This window comes from Sorex araneus, chromosome 6 (genome assembly GCF_027595985.1).
Source record: "Sorex araneus isolate mSorAra2 chromosome 6, mSorAra2.pri, whole genome shotgun sequence".
Taxonomy (NCBI): Eukaryota; Metazoa; Chordata; class Mammalia; order Eulipotyphla; family Soricidae; genus Sorex; species Sorex araneus.
In genome coordinates, this window is record NC_073307.1 from 89,400,476 (window position 1) to 89,418,843 (window position 18,368).

At 41.2% G+C, this 18,368-nt stretch overlaps 1 protein-coding gene across 1 annotated transcript; it reads right to left on the bottom strand.

The window, feature by feature from the left end:
* Positions 1-867: 867 nt before the first annotated feature.
* LOC101549196 (C-type lectin domain family 4 member A-like) lies at positions 868-18,212 on the bottom strand. The gene is made up of 6 exons (XM_055143602.1): positions 18,117-18,212; positions 12,368-12,509; positions 7,284-7,385; positions 3,545-3,696; positions 2,326-2,438; positions 868-958 (listed from the first exon to the last, which is right to left on the bottom strand). The coding sequence occupies exons 1-6, from the start codon at positions 18,192-18,194 to the stop codon at positions 868-870; spliced, it is 678 nt and encodes a 225-aa protein (XP_054999577.1). The 5' UTR covers positions 18,195-18,212.
* Between the last annotated feature and the right edge of the window lie 156 nt (positions 18,213-18,368).

Genomic DNA, 18,368 nt, shown 5'->3' on the forward strand with positions numbered 1-18,368 from the left:
ACTGTCTTTGAAAAGAGACAGTGAGGGGCTGGAGCGATTGCACAGTGGGTAGGGCGTTTGCCTTGCACGCGGCCGACCCGGGTTCGAATCCCAGCATCCCATATGGTCCCCTGAGCATGGCCAGGGGTGATTCCTGAGTGCAGAGCCAGGAGTAACCCCTGTGCATCGCCAGGTGTGACCCAAAAAGCAAAAAAAACCAAAAACAAAACAAAGCAAAAAAAAAATTAAAAAAAATTGAAAAGAGACAGTGAAGCAAGTGCTGCCATAAAATGTTATGGAGGTCAGGTCAGAGACACAAAAATCATTGCTTCCCCACTCCTCACACATGGCCCATCCATCTGTTGCTGCCATTTCCCCTGAAAATGGGGGTGCCATCACTCAAAGCTGCCCCATCGCATTGTTTCAGACACCCTCCCTGCAGACCTGCCACTCTCTATCCATGCCTGCGCACTGATTCCATGGGCTCCTTTAGTGATCAAAAATTTTATCCTGTTCAGGTTGATAGTGTGGGCTTTTTTATTAATCACTTCTGGAGAATGAGACCTTTTTAAAATATCTTTGATTCGATGCTTCTAGACTCTGCACAAGGCTGAGTCATCCAGGGCATCCCGGAGAGGGCCTTATGAGGCCAGCGCCCACTCAGAGTCCCCGCAGCACTCTCCATGGTCATCACCATGATCCTGGCTGGACTCCACTGCTCGGATGAGCCTCATCCAGAAATGAGTCCACGGGAAGAGCTCAGGTCTGTAGATTATGTGACTGAAATCACCAGGCTTTCACAGATTTGGGGATGGGCTATTTTCCCTCCCCTCTCTATTCTTCTGGAAGCCCTGGAAGTCACACACATGCCCCAAAGCTGCCACCCAGTTAAAAATTTAACTCCAGCTGAATCACCCCATCAAAAATTTGGGACTTCTTGAAGCTTTTGCAGTTGTGCAACATCTCAATCTCCATCACACTGATAAACCAAGAGGAGCATACAAGATTGGACGGGATATACTGTAGAAGGCAACCAATCTTGATGAATAAAATATAAAAAGGAGGCAAAACCTGTATCAACATCCTAGTAATCTCTTATACAAGAACTTAATGACTCCATGGTGAGATACAACAGTCTTCACTAAATTTCTTCTAGGGAAATATTTATGATCATTCTTTTAGCAAGAGATTGATAGCAAGTAATATAAAATAAATTATCAAGTGCCTGCTAAGAGGCTGAAGGGTGGTTGGAAAAGTAGGAGTCAGTGGTGGAGGGCAAGTGTAACGGTGGTGGGATTGGTGTTGGAATATTAGTCCCCACAAAAAAATCATCATGAACAATTTTGCATGCCAGAGTGTTTATAGAAAGTTTATGGAAAAAAACAAATTCTTTCAAACAAATAAAATTCCATTTCTTAGAATAAATATTTCGTATTCTACTACTATTATCTCTCATCATCATCATCACTGTCATCCTGTTGCTCATCGATTTGCTCGAGCAGGCACCAGTAACGTCTCCATTTGGGAGACTTGCTGTTACTGTTTTTGGCATATCAAATACTATTATGATTATTATATCTTATTCTGTTCTTAATCTAAAAATATTGAACTAGAGTCTATCCCTATACACTTCACATAGTTCCTATGAGTCTCTAAGGTATTAACTAATTTAATTGTACTTGAGGATCTAAGAGTAGATTGTTTTTGTTTTTGTTTTGCTTCTGGAGTCACACCCAGAATTGCTCAAGAGTTATTCCTGGCTTTTCCCTCAGGAATGACTCTTATAAGTGCTTGGGGGACCTTATGGGTTGCTAGGAATAGATCCAGGTTGTGTAGCGGGAAGGAAGTGTGCAAGTGTGCAAACACCCTACATGCTGTACTATCTCTCTGGACTAACAGTATTTTTTAACTAAATAAATATAAGATACTTAGGACTATCAGAATTTAGCTTATTGCTTTAGGGCATGGATTAAATTTTAAGAATGGCTTTGATTTTTCTTGACATGAACTCTATTATATTTGAGTATGTAAATTTCACAAGCAAAGGCTTTCATATCAAATAGACCTGAGTTGGAAGACCCTCATTGCCACTACAGAAAACCTTTCCTGTGTTATCGAAACTCTTTAAATTTAGTGCTCTCATTTCTATAAAGAGAAAGAGAAAATGATGCTCTATAGACCTCTTGAGGTGATTCGTAGCAGAATGCAAATTCCAACATGCAAACTAACGTCCAGAAGTCATGAGTGAGCTCTATTGTTTGAAAAGCTGCTAGTGGGAGCACCCTCAAGTCCCGACAGTCTTCAGGACTCAGGATCCCCTTACCAAATTCAATAATTAATACTTACGTGGCACTGTGATTGTATGGGGTCTCATTAACCCATTCCCAGTGACCATTCTTCAGATTCGACAGCCCCAAAAAATAATAACGACTACTAAGGACATTCTTGTTAATAAAGTCCTAGGAAAGAGTAGAAGTGAGTGAGTGTTTATGTAGCATTCCCTTCGATTTGCATTCTTTAAAGCCTTAGAGGAAAGAAGACCAAAATGAAAGGGTCCATGAAAAGGCACCCAGGGTCCAGCCTAGAGGTCTATGTCTTCTGTGACTGAATAAAACAGGATCAAAGGCATCTCTTGGGAAGATGGTGTTCAGGCCTCTCTATAGTGCTCTACAGACAGGGCAGTTTATAAACAACTGAAATAGTTATGCAGACTGATGTCCCTGATGAGAAGAAGAGTACGATCAGGAAAAGAGCGTGTTCCCACTTGAAAACTAATAGGAATTTGGAGCAAAGTCCATTAGAATACTTCAATGCTCACCCATAGGGCAGAGATTTCTGTCCATGCTCACATGGACACCCATCCCCACATCCTCTGTAGGAGATGAGAGTTTGCAAAACTCTAGAGAAGAAATTTTTCCTATAAATTCTCTTTCCTATGATAACTTCTTAAGTTATTTCACTTCGTCTTCTCGCTATTTACTTCTTTCCTAGTTCCCTTCATGGCTGTTCTCAATTGATCATTTATTGCTTGTTTTCTCCTTCTGCTTGTTGTTATGACAGTTGTTGTCGTTTTATTAGTGCTTGGAGACAATAAGAGCCAGGCCACCCTACTCCACCAGTAGTTCTCAGTTGGCTACAAAATGCTGGAGGTCAAGCTTAAGGGTGGCGCACCAAAAGCAGGTCAGCTGACAGTAGATTAAGCTCTCTGCTAGGAGCAACCTGGCACAGGGCATGGGACATAGGGCCAGAGATAGCCCCATTTAAACAGCAATAATTTATAAATTGTTTGTAGGTTCATATATTTAAGTGATAATTCACGTTCAAGTATACTCATCTTTCCAGTCAAGCCTCCACATTGAACTCTAAATAACCACTGTATTGATGGAGGGCGATTTAAATGGAATCAGAGGAAGGTGTAGAATGCAAAAACTTAATATCCAATCCCATCTATTGCATCCAAAGCCTTATGCCTCAGCAGCAACACCCCTGACCATGAGGACATCCTCCCAAGCAGGGGGTGGACAGAGCTGGCAGGACCGTGACTCCCACGTTGACCTGAAAGTACCTGCTCCTCCTTGCTGTCGACCACCAGCAGATGTGCCTGCATCCTTTCACAGTTCTTCTCACTGTCACTCCAATCTCTTGTCTCAGTATAAAAAAAGTAGCAACTTGAACCAAATGGCTTCCAATTCTTCGGGCAGCAGCTCCAGGATTTCCCTGTGTTGATACTTGGCCAAATTAGTACAATATAAGACAGATGATGTTTTTGTTTTTTGGGGATCACACCCAGCAGTGTTCAGGGGCTACTCCTGGTTCTGTGCTCAAGGCACGTAATTTTAAAGACGGTGTATGGTTTAATAGAAAGAGCGAAAGAGATTTTGTGGAATCACAGTACTCATGTTCACCGAAGAGTAACCAGGATCTGTATCCATCATGCATCCTTAGGTCAAGCACACCTGCACCAGGCAGTAACAAACATTTCCCCATTTCCTTGCCTGTGTGGAGCCAGTAAATATAGCTACGACCAAAATATTTTTTTAAATTTATTTATTTATTTATTTATTTATCTATTTATCTATTTATTTATTTATTTATTACTGAATCACCGTGAGGGTACAGTTACATATTTTTACATTTTCGTGCTTGTGTTCCCTCACACAATGTTCGAGAACTCATCCTTTCACCAGTGTCCATTCTCCACCAAGAATGAACCCAGTATCCCTCCTACCCTCCAATCCCATCCCCCCAAGCCCCCCACCCCTGTGGCAGGGCATTCCCTTTTGTTCTCTCTCTTCTTTGGGATGTTGTGGTTTTCAATAAGGGTGTTGAGTGGCCATACTGTTCAGTCTCTAGTCTACTTTCAGCACTCAACTAACTCCTTCCCAGGCAGGATTTCCGACCACATTTTACTTAGTGTTCCCTTCTCTACCAGAGCTGTCTTTTCCCCCAGCATGTGAGGCTGGTTTCAAAGCTATGGAGCCAACCTCCTGGTACTTATTTGTACTCCTCTTGGGTGTTGGTCTCTATTCTGTTATTTTATACTCAACAGATGAGTGCGATCTTTCTATGTCTGTTTCTCTCTTTCTGACTCATTTCACTTAGCTGAAATGTTAATCCACTTATATTCAAAGTTCATGACTTCATCTTTTCTAACAGCTGCATAGTATTCCATTGTACATATATACCATAGTAACTTTAAGATGCATCAAAGTTTCTTTAACCAGTCATCTGTTCTCGGGCACCCAGAATCTGTTTTTTTCCAGATTCTGGCTATTGTAAACAGTGCTGCGATGAACATAATGTGCCGATGTCATTGTGACTAGACTTTTTTGATTCTCAGGGATATATTCCAGCAGTGGTATTGCTGGGTCAAATGGGAGCTCAATTTCTAATTTTTTTAGAAGGGTCCATATTGCTTTCCAAAAGGGCTGAACCAGTCGGCATTCCCACCAGCAGCGTAGAAAGGTCCCTTTCTCCACACATCCTCTCCAACAGTGGTTGCTTTTTTGCATTTGAATGTGTGCAGTCTCTGTGGTGTGAGGTGGTATCTCATGCTTCTTTTGATCTGCATCTCCCTAAGGATTAGTGATGCAGAGCATTTGTTCATGTGCCTTTTGGCCAATCGTACAACCAAAATATTTTTAAAAGACCAGGATTTGGCAGGTAGGTTGAATAGTACAGCAGGTAGGGTTTTTGCCTGTACATGGCAGACACAAATTCAATGCTCAGTATCACAAATGGTCCCCAAGCCTCAACAGGAGTGATCCTAGAGTGTAGTTCCAGCAGTATCTCTGAGAACCAGAGGCCATGCACAGGGAGAAAAACATTAATAAAAAGAAAAAAAGAATTCAGACTCTCAGAAGAAAATGCAAAAATGTCCATTTTTAGTGGAAAATTATTCTGTATACCAAGAATCATGAAATCCTCAAAATTGCTATGGTTTTGTATTGTGTTCCCTTAAAACACATATGCTAAAACTGTGATGTTTGTGTGACTAAGTTTGGGGGCTGAGCCGTTAGAAGATAATTTTGATTAAATAGAGTCAGAACAGAACAGAGCCTGGCGAGCTCCTCCTGGCGTAATTGATACACCAAAAACAGAAACAATGAACAATGATGGGTCTCATTCCCCTGATCCTGAGAGAGCCTCCAATGTGGCACCGTTGGGAAGAACGACTAAGGAGAGGCTGCTAAAATCTCAGGGCTAGGATGAATGGAGATGTTACTGGGATGAACAACGGGATGAGAGTTATACAGTGACACAGCGTCAGAACAATGGGACCTTTCCACCCAGTAGAACTTCGACCTTTCAAAAAGAGAAACATACATCAAAAATGTTTCTCCCCCAAAAAAAAAAGTTTCTCCCTCTTTTTTCTACCTTCTCTCCCTCTTCTTGTCCCTCTCCCACTCTCCCTCCTTCTAGTTCTAGATTCCTCCATCTTCTTTTCCCTCTCTCCTCCTTCTTCTTGTGTCTCCTTTTCCTCTTTCCCCTTTTCTTTTCTTTTTTCTCTCTCCCACTCTCCTTCTACCCTCTCCCCACCTATGCAAAGATGAGAAGTCACTTAAAGACAGAGCAAAAAAAAACAGCTATGTGTGATCTAGAGAGCCCTTCCTCAACAGAAACCAATCCTGCTGGCACCTTGACCTCAGTCTTCCAGCCTCCAATATTAAAAGAAATAAATAAATATCTATTGTTTAAGGTGTCAGGCTGGTGTCATTGCAACCCAAAATGACATTGTGTTCTCATTTTGTTACCTTCAAAAGTAGAGAAAACTAAAATTAAACAGTATATCAGAATCCTCAACTCTTGCCAATAAGTATGATGTGTATTCTCTAAGAAACCATTTGAATGCATGAAATATTTGTGTTTTCTTAAAACACAACTGAATTTGATCTTTCTTGAGTAAGTCAGTTGTAACAAATGAGGGGGGGGAAATAAGAGTAAATATAAAGTACAGAGAGAAGTGAAGACTAAAGAAATCCAATGGAGCTATACTACAATGAGCAGGCACTTGCCTTCCATGTGGCTGACTTGAGTTTTGCACAGGACACCCTATAATATACTCAGAGCACCACCAAGGAGTATCCCTAAATGCAGAACAAAGATTAAGACTTGAACACCGCCAGGTGTGACAAAACAGAGAAGGAATCCAAAAGCTATCAATCACTTTTTCACAGATTAATTAAAAATATGCACACAAAATAATTAAGGCTTGATATTGATGCACACTTAAAACTGTTATGAAACAGCTCTTAAATATGCTATATCCATGAATATTACTGGAACTATCAAAATGTGTGGGAAATGTACACTGGTGAAGGGATGGTTGTGGGAACACTGTATAGTGAAACCTAGTCACGAACAACTTTGTAACTGTTTAGTTCACAGTGATTTAATTTTTTAAAAATTTAATAAAAAACATGGTATGAGAGTGGAAACAAGAATCAGGAGAAATGGCCCATGGCTGGAAGCTTGCCCGAAGAGGGGTAGGGTCTAGTATAATGTAGTCCACAACCCAATTATATGCATATTTTTTTTACCTAGTTTTGTCAGAAACTTATATAAATCTAAGATAGTTCCATATTAGTAACAATTATTTTGGTTTGTAATAACAATATGTACAGTAGTTCGACAAGTACAGTCATTAGTTCTACTAGTCACTGTCATCCCGTTGCTCGATTTGTTCGAGAGGGCACCAGTAATGTGTCTCATTGAGAGAGTTGTTACTGTTTTTGGCATATCCAGTACGCACGGGTAGCTTGCCAGGCTTTCAGTAATTCAATAATATGCATATTAGTTCTTACCTTTCATGGTCAACTTTTCTTTCTTACATTCCAACATTCTGTGAGTCAGATCTTGTGTAAACACTTCTTCTTGAACAAGTTTAGAATATTTTTGGAAAAAAACTAGAAAGAGAATAACACCAATCACTTTCCTGGTACTGCTAAGGCTTTTCTTTTTACTGTTACTTTCTTGAACGAAATCCGTAAGACACAGTTGATCCAAGTTAAGGACACTAACTGTGGAAAATATACCTCATTGCCCAGCATTCAACAGATTCTAATCTTACAAATGTTGAAACCACAGGTTCGTTTTCAGAACGGGATGAGAGATGCTATGACAATTCTTGTAGAATGTATCTGAAGGCAATTATCCAGCCTCACCTTCAATGATCAGTGGGTAATATGTATGCAAATGCCAAACCTTGGATAACCAAGAGGTGAGAAATGATTAAACATTTCTATCTGAGAATGTAAAATCATATCTTTGGGGAAGTAAATCATCAATTCTGAGGTCTGGGTTACCTGTAGAACGAGAACATTTTTTTTTATAGTTTATTTTTAATTAGTGAGTCAACGTGAGGGTACAGTTACAGATTTATACATTTTTGTGCTCATGTTTCTCCCTTACAGAGTTTGATAACCCATCCCTTCACCAGTGCCCATTCTCCACCACCAGTAAACCCAACATCCCACCCCCCCTTCCCAGTCCCGTCTCCCCCCACCCCACCCTGCCACTATGGCAGGGAATTCCCTTTTGTTCTCTCTCTCTGGTTAGGTGTTGTGGTTTGCAATAAAGGTGTTGAGTGGCCATTGCGTTCAGTCTCTAGTCTATATTTGGCCCGCATCATCTTTCCCCCACATGACCAACAACCACATTTTACTTGCTGTTCCCTTCTCTGAGTTGCCCAGAGTGAGAGAACAGCCTCCAAGCCATGGTGACAACCTCCTGGTACTTATTTCTACTATTGTTGGGTGTTCGTCTTATAGTCTATTATTCTATATTCCAGGGATGAGTGCAATCTTTCTATGTCTGTCTCTCTCTTTCTGACTCATTTCACTTAGCATGATACTTTCCATGTAGATCCACTTATATGCAAACGTCATGACCTCATTTTTTCTAACAGCTGCATAGTATTCCATTGTATATATGTACCAGAGTTTCTTCAACCAGTCATCTGTTCTAGGGCACTCGGGTTTTTTCCAGATTCTGGCTATTGTAAACAGTGCTGCGGTGAACATATAAGTGCATATGTCACTTCGACTATACTTTTTGGCTTTTCTGGGATATATTCCCAGCAGTGGTATTGCTGGGTCAAATGGGAGCTCAACCTCAAGTTTTTTGAGAGTCGTCCATACTGTTTTCCAAAAGGGCTGAACTAGCCGGCATTCCCACCAGCAGTATAGAAGGGTCCCTTTCTCCCCACATCCTCTCCAACAGCGGTTGCTTTTGTCTTTTGGATGTGTGCTAGTCTCTGTGGTGTGAGGTGGTATCTCATGGTTGTTTTGATCTGCATCTCTCTGACGATTAGTGATGTAGAGCACTTTTTCATGTGTCTTTTGGCCATTCGTATCTCTTCCTTGGTAAAGAACGAGAACATTTTTTAAAGAAATCTAACAAGGAGGGGAGAGCACGTTTCTTTATCCTTTCCCTTCCTTCTATCCCAACTGTCACTCCTCTGCACACCAGTATACTCAAGTCTCTCACATTTTGGGATAAAACTATTTCCCTCTCTAAATGGTGAAATTTCTCATTTTCTTCCTCAACTCTCATTACACCCCTGATCAACCAATGCTAACTTCCACTTCCACCACTGCACTCTTATAATGTCCCAAGCACAACCCTGGGACACTTCTAACAGCATTTTTCTTGGACCTCTTGCAATTCATTTTTGGAATATAAAGCTGTTCAATAACTTAATTACATTCAATATTCCAACACCACTCCCATAGCCGTTACACCTTCCCACCACCATTATTTCAAATTTTCCCAACCACCACCCATGCCTGCCCCAAAAACAGGCCTTAAATATTTTATTTTGTATTGCTTGTTATGTATAATGTTGGTGCCCAACCAGATCATGAAGATGAGTCTTTGCATGCCGCCCTGCAAACAGGAAGCAGAACCAGGACCCCACTTTGCACTAAGTGGGTGAGCCTAAGCTTGTGAGCCCGATTGATTAGAAAAAGCCCAAACTGACCCTCTGTGGCCAGCAAGTTCTCACAGCACAAAGAAGCAGCTTCCCCTTCTCACATGTCTCAGACCTAGCTAAGCTTTAGATGCAAACCTCCTCTTCTGTTTCTCACCTCGGTGTGAAAGTCGTGACTTATAGAGCCTGGTGCTAGACATGTTTTCCTCCTCAGAAATTTCAACAGATCATGTTTTCTTTCCTGGAAACTGCAACTGTTTGCCTCCTAAATGGGCAAAACAATGTATACTTTGATACACTCTAATCCTGTACCTCAGTTCCTTGATTTGATTCTTCCTACTCTGTTGAATTTCATTGGATGTGATTATAATAAACCAGCCAATGAAAGGAGGCTGAGAAGGCTACACTTGGTCAGAAGATCTGAGAGGGTCCAGTGAGTCTCCCTGAAAAATGATTTCTCTCGCGTTCCTTGTCTCAGCGCCTCAGGCTGCCTAACCGAGTGTTCTTGCAACAGTATAATTTGATACTGAACCAAAAAAGTTTCTTTAGAAAACAGTTTGTGAAGATTGTTGTATCTGACCCTGGAGCCACTAAGCCCTTGTATAAAAGATTGCTCACATATTGTTACAGGTTGAGCCTTGTGTGCTTTTGTGTGTGTTTGTTTTGTTTTGTTTTGTTTTATTGAGATTGGTTGCTTTCTACTTTATAGCCACCTAATGTGTTGTGCTACTCCTGGTACAGCAATGGTACAGAGTATGAGATGAGATGTTGTGCAGTTCATTTGCAACCACACACTCCAGAAATTCTAAAATTTTGAAGAGGGTGATACAGCTAGAGTTACATTTTTAACTGGATTGGGACTTGGGGTCTAGAGGCATCTCTGCAGCTTGCTGATGATCTCTTCTGAAATTTATCTGTGAGTGTCTGGATCATAACTGTTAATGAGGTTCTATGGCACCAGAGGCAGTTTGTGGGCATGACTGCCAGGTTCCTGGAAGAACAGGGAGATAGGGGAGGTCATCCATTTCCATCTCTGAGAGAGCCTGGATATTTCGGACTTATGCCATTTTTGAACTCAGTTCTTTACACTTCATTCTTGGGACACCATTGTTTTCTGGTTTTTCCCCTCCTTCCTTTCTGATGACATCGTTCTAGTGACACCAAACATTAGCCAAGCAGCATGAATGCTGGCTGACTTCGACTGTGAGTGTGGAAAGATCGGACTGCAGCTGAATCTCACGAAGACAATGTTCATGAAAAACGGACTGGTTCCTGACATTCCATTTGCCCTCAATGGAACGAACATTTCTGAATGCAGTAGTTATGTGTACCTAGATTGAGAACTCACATGACGAACGACCTGGCACCTGTGCTACACAGGAGGAAGAGTGCGGCGTGGAACGCCTTCAAGAGCATCGAAGAAGTGGTTAAGAGGATGAAGAACCTCTGGCTCCGGGTACATCTTTCCTATTCCACTGTTCTTCCTGCACTAACATACACCTCAGAGACCTGGGCCCTATGAAAACAGGATGAGAACGCTATTCGTGTCTCCCAAAGAGGAGTCGAAAGAGCTATGCTTGGAGTATCACACTTCACTCAAGTGAGAGAAGGAATCTGGAGTTCTGACTTCCTTTGACGATCGAGAATCTTGTCTCGTTTACAAAGGAGTTGAAATTCAGATGGTCCAGACACATAATGCGATTTGAATCTGACCACTGACTGGATTCCACAGGACGTCTAAAGAACACCTGGCCTCCCATCTTATGAGATGGTCAGACTTCTTCATCAAGACCCTGAAAGAATGGTTTGAGGCTCTTTGTGTTCCTAGAGCGAGCAGGCACCATTGGGCTACACTGGCACACAACAGGGATGAATGGAGACATTACTACTGCCCGCTAAATGGATGAGAAATGCCATGTCAAGTGTCAAGTGACCAAGTGATCCTTTCTGATGCTTCTTCATCTCAGTAGTCTTCTCTTTTAAAAATCTAATATTATTCACAATTCTTGCTGATGCTTCTTTAATTACTTTACACTCCTCTTTATCTACCCTTCTTTCAATTGTAAATTTCTTATCCTCCCTCTCATTGAAAACTCTCTCACTGGGTGATAGCATGAGTACCCATGGTTTGCTCTTCAATATGGAATAATTCCAAAATCCAGACTTCCTTTTCAAATTCTGGTCAATATGTCTCCCACTATACAGGTCCACATGAGGTTCAAGAGTCAACAAAATATCAATGTACCTGAAATTTAAATCACCATCCTCACTTTTACTTGTGAATATCTCCATTATTGAGTTATCGGGTGATAATACCTGAGCTGTGCAGTAGATAGACTCTCCGTTGAGACCCACCGGAGTAACCCCTGAGCACAGAGTGAGGAGTAAGCCCTAAACACTTCTGGATGTGTCCCTGAAGTTTTTTAAAATTTTGAAGCCAAACATATGCATGTTGCAGATAGCAGGATATGGATGTCTATCTCTTTGCAACTGACTTTTACAACATTTATGTTGATAGGGAAAAAAGGAATAAAGTAAAAATTCAATAGAAAACTCGGCCTAAATTTTTTTTCCCTTTCCTTTTCTGCTTGGTCATCCCAAACTATGTGCCTGCACTTTAAAAGGCCTGAAGAACACTAGTAAGGAATAGACATTTGTCCTCATTTACCCAAACAGTCTAATGTAGACAGTGATGCCCTGTAAGTGTCACTTTAAAACACAAACTTGTGCACGTACATATATACTTTACTTTCTCCAAAGAAAGTTGGTGTCATAATTTCACAAAAGAGTAACTAAATTCAAATAAAGCACCAAGTTTCCAATGACTGCCTTTTGTATTATTTTCCCTAGAGAAGACTTCAGCTTACTGCTTAAATCCATTGTTAAACTGCCAGTGTCAAAAGGATACTATCTTTTCACGTAGGGGAGATATTCCTTTCTGATTCTTTAGCTACTTACTGATAAAGGCGATTAAAAATGAGATTGTCAGCAGCAGAAGAATCAGCAATGCGGCAAGAAGTAGTTTGAGGCAACCAGAGTTACTTTGGGGAGGGCTAGTCTTTTTGAGGCACCCAGAGTTACTTTGGGGAGGGCTAGTCTTCTCTTCGGGAGCTGCAAGAGAAACCAAATGAGGTTCATCAGTAATACAGTCAGGCCAGTCCTTCCTCTTCTCCCTTTTCGTGATTGGTGCATTAATACAGACAATATGACATTAAGAAAAAAAGTAACTAAGAGCACTCATTGTAGAAGCCTAGGAAAACATGTGAGAGCATGAGTTCCTATCATTAAGGATTACTGTTATTAATATTTTTATATGAAAATAATTTAACAGGAAGAATTTGGGCCGCTCCAGCGGGCACTGTCAGCTGGAGATTGCTCTGGACCCCAGACCGGGCCAACAACACCGGGGGTCCAGACGGAGAAGGTACAGCTGGCACGCCCTCTCCTGATGGAGCCCCGGCGACACTGAGCAGCTACTAACATGGCTCTGGTGTGCGGGACTGGGACACCTCCAAACCTTTTCTGATATACAAAGTATATGCTCAGGAATGGCTCCGCCACCCCTGGGCATCCATTATCTCAGAGGCACAGTAACCAATCTCAGAACGCAGCGGCTGCTGGCAATTATAATCCTTTTGGTACCGGCAGCTCCTTGCAGAATGTCTCCAGACTGAGAACTAAGCCGTGGCCCCATGCCTGCCCTGGAGGGGAAAGGTTTTTCTCTCTCACCTTTTCCTTGCTGAGGGGGAAGGGCGTGGCAACCGCCATATTTTGAGGACCACTAATGAGAGATACAAGCTCACAATGATCCAATTTCTGGAAGAAATTTCCCTGGACTTAGTTGCTAAAATACAGAAATCCAAAACTGCGCGGCCACAATCACGGCCTCATATTTCTCCACAGCAGGTCTATATTTAGTGGAGAGCTCCTAATAATAACAGTGTGTTTTTTGTTGAAATATTGAATGCAACCAAAGTAAAGAGGAAGTAAAGTGAAATTTATCAGTTACCCAGGCAGGGGGCAGGGGGGTGAGGGGAGGATGGATGGGAGGTATACTGGGGTTTTTTTTTGTTGGTGGAGTATGGGCAGTGATGAAGGGATGGTTGTTTCAGCATTGTATAACTGAGACTTCAGCCTGAAAGCATTGTAATTTTCCACATGGTGATTCAATAATAAAATAAATAAATAAACAAATAAGTAAATAAAAAGAAAATAATTTAACATAGACTATTTATAAATCATGTAATTGCAATATATTTAAATGTGTTATAACTTATAACTCTATCACTGTCTTCCCATTTTTTGTCAATTTACTCGAGTGGGCACCAGTAACATCTCTATTACACTGAGCCCTGAGATATTAGCAGCCTCTCCTTACTCATCTTTCCCAACAATTGGAGGCTCTTTCAGGGTCAGGAAAATGAGACCTATCATTACTGCTTTTGACATGTCGAATATGCCACAGGTAGCTTGTCAGGCTCTGCCATTAATTAAATTTTTAATTAAATATTAATTATTAAATATTTAAATAAAATACTTTAATAGCAGCATTTTACTAAATATCGGGATCACCATATATTATTTGTTAAAACCTACTATTTTTAACACATGGAATGTAGGGTTTTTTTTTTTTGGGTCAAACCTGGCAATGCACAGGGGTTACTCCTGGCTCTGCACTCAGGAATCACCCCTGGCGGTGCTCAGAGGACCCTATGGGATGCTGGGAATCGAACCCGGGTCAGCCACATATAAGGCAAATGCCTTACCCACTGTACTATCACTCCAGCACCCTCGAATATTTTAAACATGGGCCATTTCATTGGTGCGAGGTGATATTTCATTGTGGTTCTGATTTTAATCTCCATTTAATTAGTGACATTGAACTCTTTTTCGTATATTCATAGGACATCTTTTGTATTTTTTGGAACACGTGTCTATTCAAATCTTTTGTCCACTTTTTATTGGCTTGCTTGCTATTTTGTTGTTGAGTTGTAGGTGTTCTTTTTAAATGTTTTTTGGATGTTTACCCCTTGTAAAACACAATGTGTGCAAACATTTCTCCAGGTTTTATGTTGCTGTTTTTATTTATGGGATGATTTGTTAATGATTTACTGGACAAAAAATTTTAATTTGATTCAGTCCCATTTGTTTATTCTGATTTTGTTTCCTTTTTTTTTTTTTGTATTTTATTTCCTTTACCATTAAAGTTGAGACTCCAAATAGAGCTCTGAAGTTTAGGTCCTGGAGTATTTCAATTTGTTTTCTTCTAGGTAGTTTATGGTTTCAGGCCTAATATCAAAACTTTAATGCATTTTGCCTTTTTTTTTACGGTGCTACTATTAGTAATATAATAATGTCATTTAATAATTAAATTGATACATATAAAACAGATATATTAGAATACATTTAATATGCTTCTATTTCATATATTCTCAAAAGTTATCCTATACATTAAACTTTGGGGGAAAATTTACATGATTGTTCCTGTCAAGAAACTTGAAGCTACAGTCAGTCCCCCGTAAGGGTACATTCCACATATTTATGATATATATCTTAAAGTTTAACATATGGAAGCAAAATTGTTTTGTGGATTAGGCCATCAAAAATGCTTCTTAATTATTTGTCCTTAATTGTTTTGAATTTTAGCTTCATGATTTTCTTGATTCAAAGGAGTTTATAAAAATGACAGAGTTTGGGTAGATGATATTTAAGGAGCTTTCCATTTTTCTTTTCTTTGGAGGGTTATGGGCTTCCATGCGGTACTGAGAGGGCCCAGGGACAACTCCCAGCAGTACTGGGCCAATTGGGCTGGACAGTTCAATGCTAGGGCCTGAGGATGTGATGAAAGTTTGTCCCTGCAGTCCTAGGGACCACCGGGACTGTCTCACCTTCCTGGGGCATCTAGATCACACCCGGAAGTGCTGTGGACCTCCAGAATAACACTGGGTGGTGCTTGGGGGCACCTCTGGGGTTTGTGGTGCATTCAGCCCGGCTCCTGCATATGCAAAGCATGCAGCTCTGAGTCATGTACTGTCTCCCCAACCCACCACTTCCATTCTTTTTTTTTTTTTTTTTTTGCGTCACACCTGGTAGTGCACAGGGGTTACTCCTCACTCTGCACTCAGGAATCACCCCTGGCGGTGCTTAGGGGACCATATAGAATGCTGGGAATCAAACCCGGGTCGGCCGAGTGCAAGGCAAATGCCCTACCTGCTGCATTTTGCCTTTTGAGTTCATTTTTGTTTATGTTGTTAAGTCATGGTCTAGTTTTATGTTTTATGTTTTTGCAGTTGTTTTCCTGCCACTTTGTTAAAGAGGCTTTACTTTATGGTTGGTCTTTGTTTTTTTTACCACAAATTTGATATCTCTATATGTGTGAACTTATTTATGGGCCTGGAGATTTCGGTCACAAAAAAAAAAAACAAAAACAAAAAACGCATACCAGAATTGTTAACAGATTATGTCTCCATGAGGTCTGTCCTGAGACAGCGGAGTCAGGCCCAGAAATGGGGGCAATTTTAAATTGTGGGAACAAGCGATTCTCGGGGCCAATGCTTGGGTGGGTCCAGGCCACCCCCCACCATCTTCTGATTAGCCTTGTCTGTTCAGCCTTGCGTGGGTCTGAGCTTAGCTGAGACTTTTGATCTATTTCGAGATTTATTTATGGGTCTCTAAAGCAAGGCCGGTAGAATTGTTGACAGGGGACACTGGAGTTGGTTTGTGGGAATGACTGCCAGTGCTTCCATGAGCACTGGGATGTCGGGGGAGGGAGTCCATCCCCACTCTGAGAAAGCATGGAAATTTCAGCTTGATCAGTTTTGGTACCAGCAGTTTTCCTTAAATACTCTCCTTTCTATTTGCATAGTATTTCATATTACTGGCAAATAGTTATCTGGATTTTGATACCTTCAAAATTTTGTCTATTCTTAAATAATGCCATAGCAGCAAAGTCTTAGAGTCAACCTTTATCAAGTCTTGTAGTAAAATGTATTCAAATGTTTCTGAACATGCAATGACCCAAACTTACTTCAAAACCAACCACATAATGAACTCAAGGTCTTTCTGACAACTTGCACCCACATTACATTCCCCGGGAGAAGAGTTCTCTAGATGTTTTTTAAGCCCTGTTATCAACCAATATTACTGCAATGAAAGAATTGCAGTAATTCTTGAATTGAATTACTCCAACTATTTGGCTGGAGATATAGCCTAAAGAACTGAGCATATTCCTTGCATGCTGGAGGCCCCTGTTACCTTCTGCCAACACATGACCCCCTAACCATCACTGGGAGGGACCACTCCCCTTGGACCAGGAGGAGCTCATGAGTAGCTCTGATGTGGCCCTCAAGAGAAAAAATAAATAAATTTTCTCAAACTTATGATATAGTCCCAAGTAAGGAAAAATCCCCTGAGTAATACATATTATAATATTTATTTTACAAAAGAAATGCTTCCATTAACTTAGATCTGGAGTTACATACACTAAAATCTATCTTTCTAGTATCTCTAGATGATAAGAATAAATATAATTTAAAGCTCATTTTTCCTATAATGAACACTTCAAATATATGTAAACTTTATATGCAGTTTATGTTACAGGAAGAAGAAATTTTCCTGAGAATTCTTCATAGTTCCACTTTTTGGAAAACATGAACAATTATGACCACACACACAGTGTTTCTTAGTTCCTTATATATATTTTTCTCTCTGTTTTCCTCTCTGTGCAAGATATCTTTTTTTTTTTTTTTTTGCTTTTTGGGTCACACCCGGCAATGCACAGGGGTCACTCCTGGCTCATGCACTGAGGAATTACTCCTGGTGGTGCTCGGGGGACCATATGGGATGCTGGGATTCGAACCCGGGTTGGCTGCATGCAAGGCAAACGCCCTACCCGCTGTGCTATCACTCCAGCCCCATGGGCAAGATATCTTATATGCTACTCAAATGACCTTGCTCCACTTCCAAAACTGTATTTAATCCATCTTGGAAACTGGTATGACATGAAATTTCTGGGTGGGGCCATAGAAATAGCCCAGCACATAAGGTGCTTACTTTGCACACAGCTGACCCAGATTTGATCCCCACAACCATTTGGTCCCTTGAGCCCCAGCCAGGGCTTTGATTTTTGAGTGCAGAGACAGGAATAACTACCAAGCATTGTCTCATGTGCCCCCACCACCATGAAAATAATTTTCTGGTGGCAGAGCTGTTTCCTTTGAGAAGTAGTCAACTGTCTTTGTAAGACTTTCTAGTCTTTAACCTGAAGAGGTTTTTTCTTATAACCGAGTACACAACTAACAAATGAACACACACAGTCCCTGAACACCTTTTCCTCTCTAATCAATTAATGGAGCCCATTTATTCATTCATCAAAGGTGCTGCACCTGGGCCAGTGGTTACAAGAGCTGAACACCATCTCTTGGCTGTCGACTCACTCAGCCCCACAAGGCAGAGCAACGCTCAACTAGACAGCACTCTCCTTAGCATGGCTGCGGTTGGATGTGAGAGTTAGTTCTCACACCTCACTTTGAGGTAGTCACCTCTCTTCCTGCTTCTTATTAGACAACTCAAGCTACTAACAACCTGCATTACCCAACTGCATCCAGTAGAAAAAAATTAGCAACTATTGTCACCTGTGCGTCTCTGTCACTCTTCCTTCCCCATCCCTCATCTCCTTATGAGCTTGCAGAAAGCGTTTCTTACCTGCAGGAGCCTCTGATGGGGCGGCCGAGGCCTGGGCTTCATTTTTGAATTTCACTTCAGCGTAAGTGATCTCTGTCGTCATATTGAGGAGAGACGCTCTGCTCTCTTCACACCAGCCTCCCCGTCACTCTGAGAACAACTGAAAGCAGCTCTGCAGGACCACCGGTGTCCCACCAATCACACAGGCTCAGAGGAATCGCATGACAACTAAAACCCTCAGCCAGAGATATGATCCTCAAGACCAACACAGTAAAAG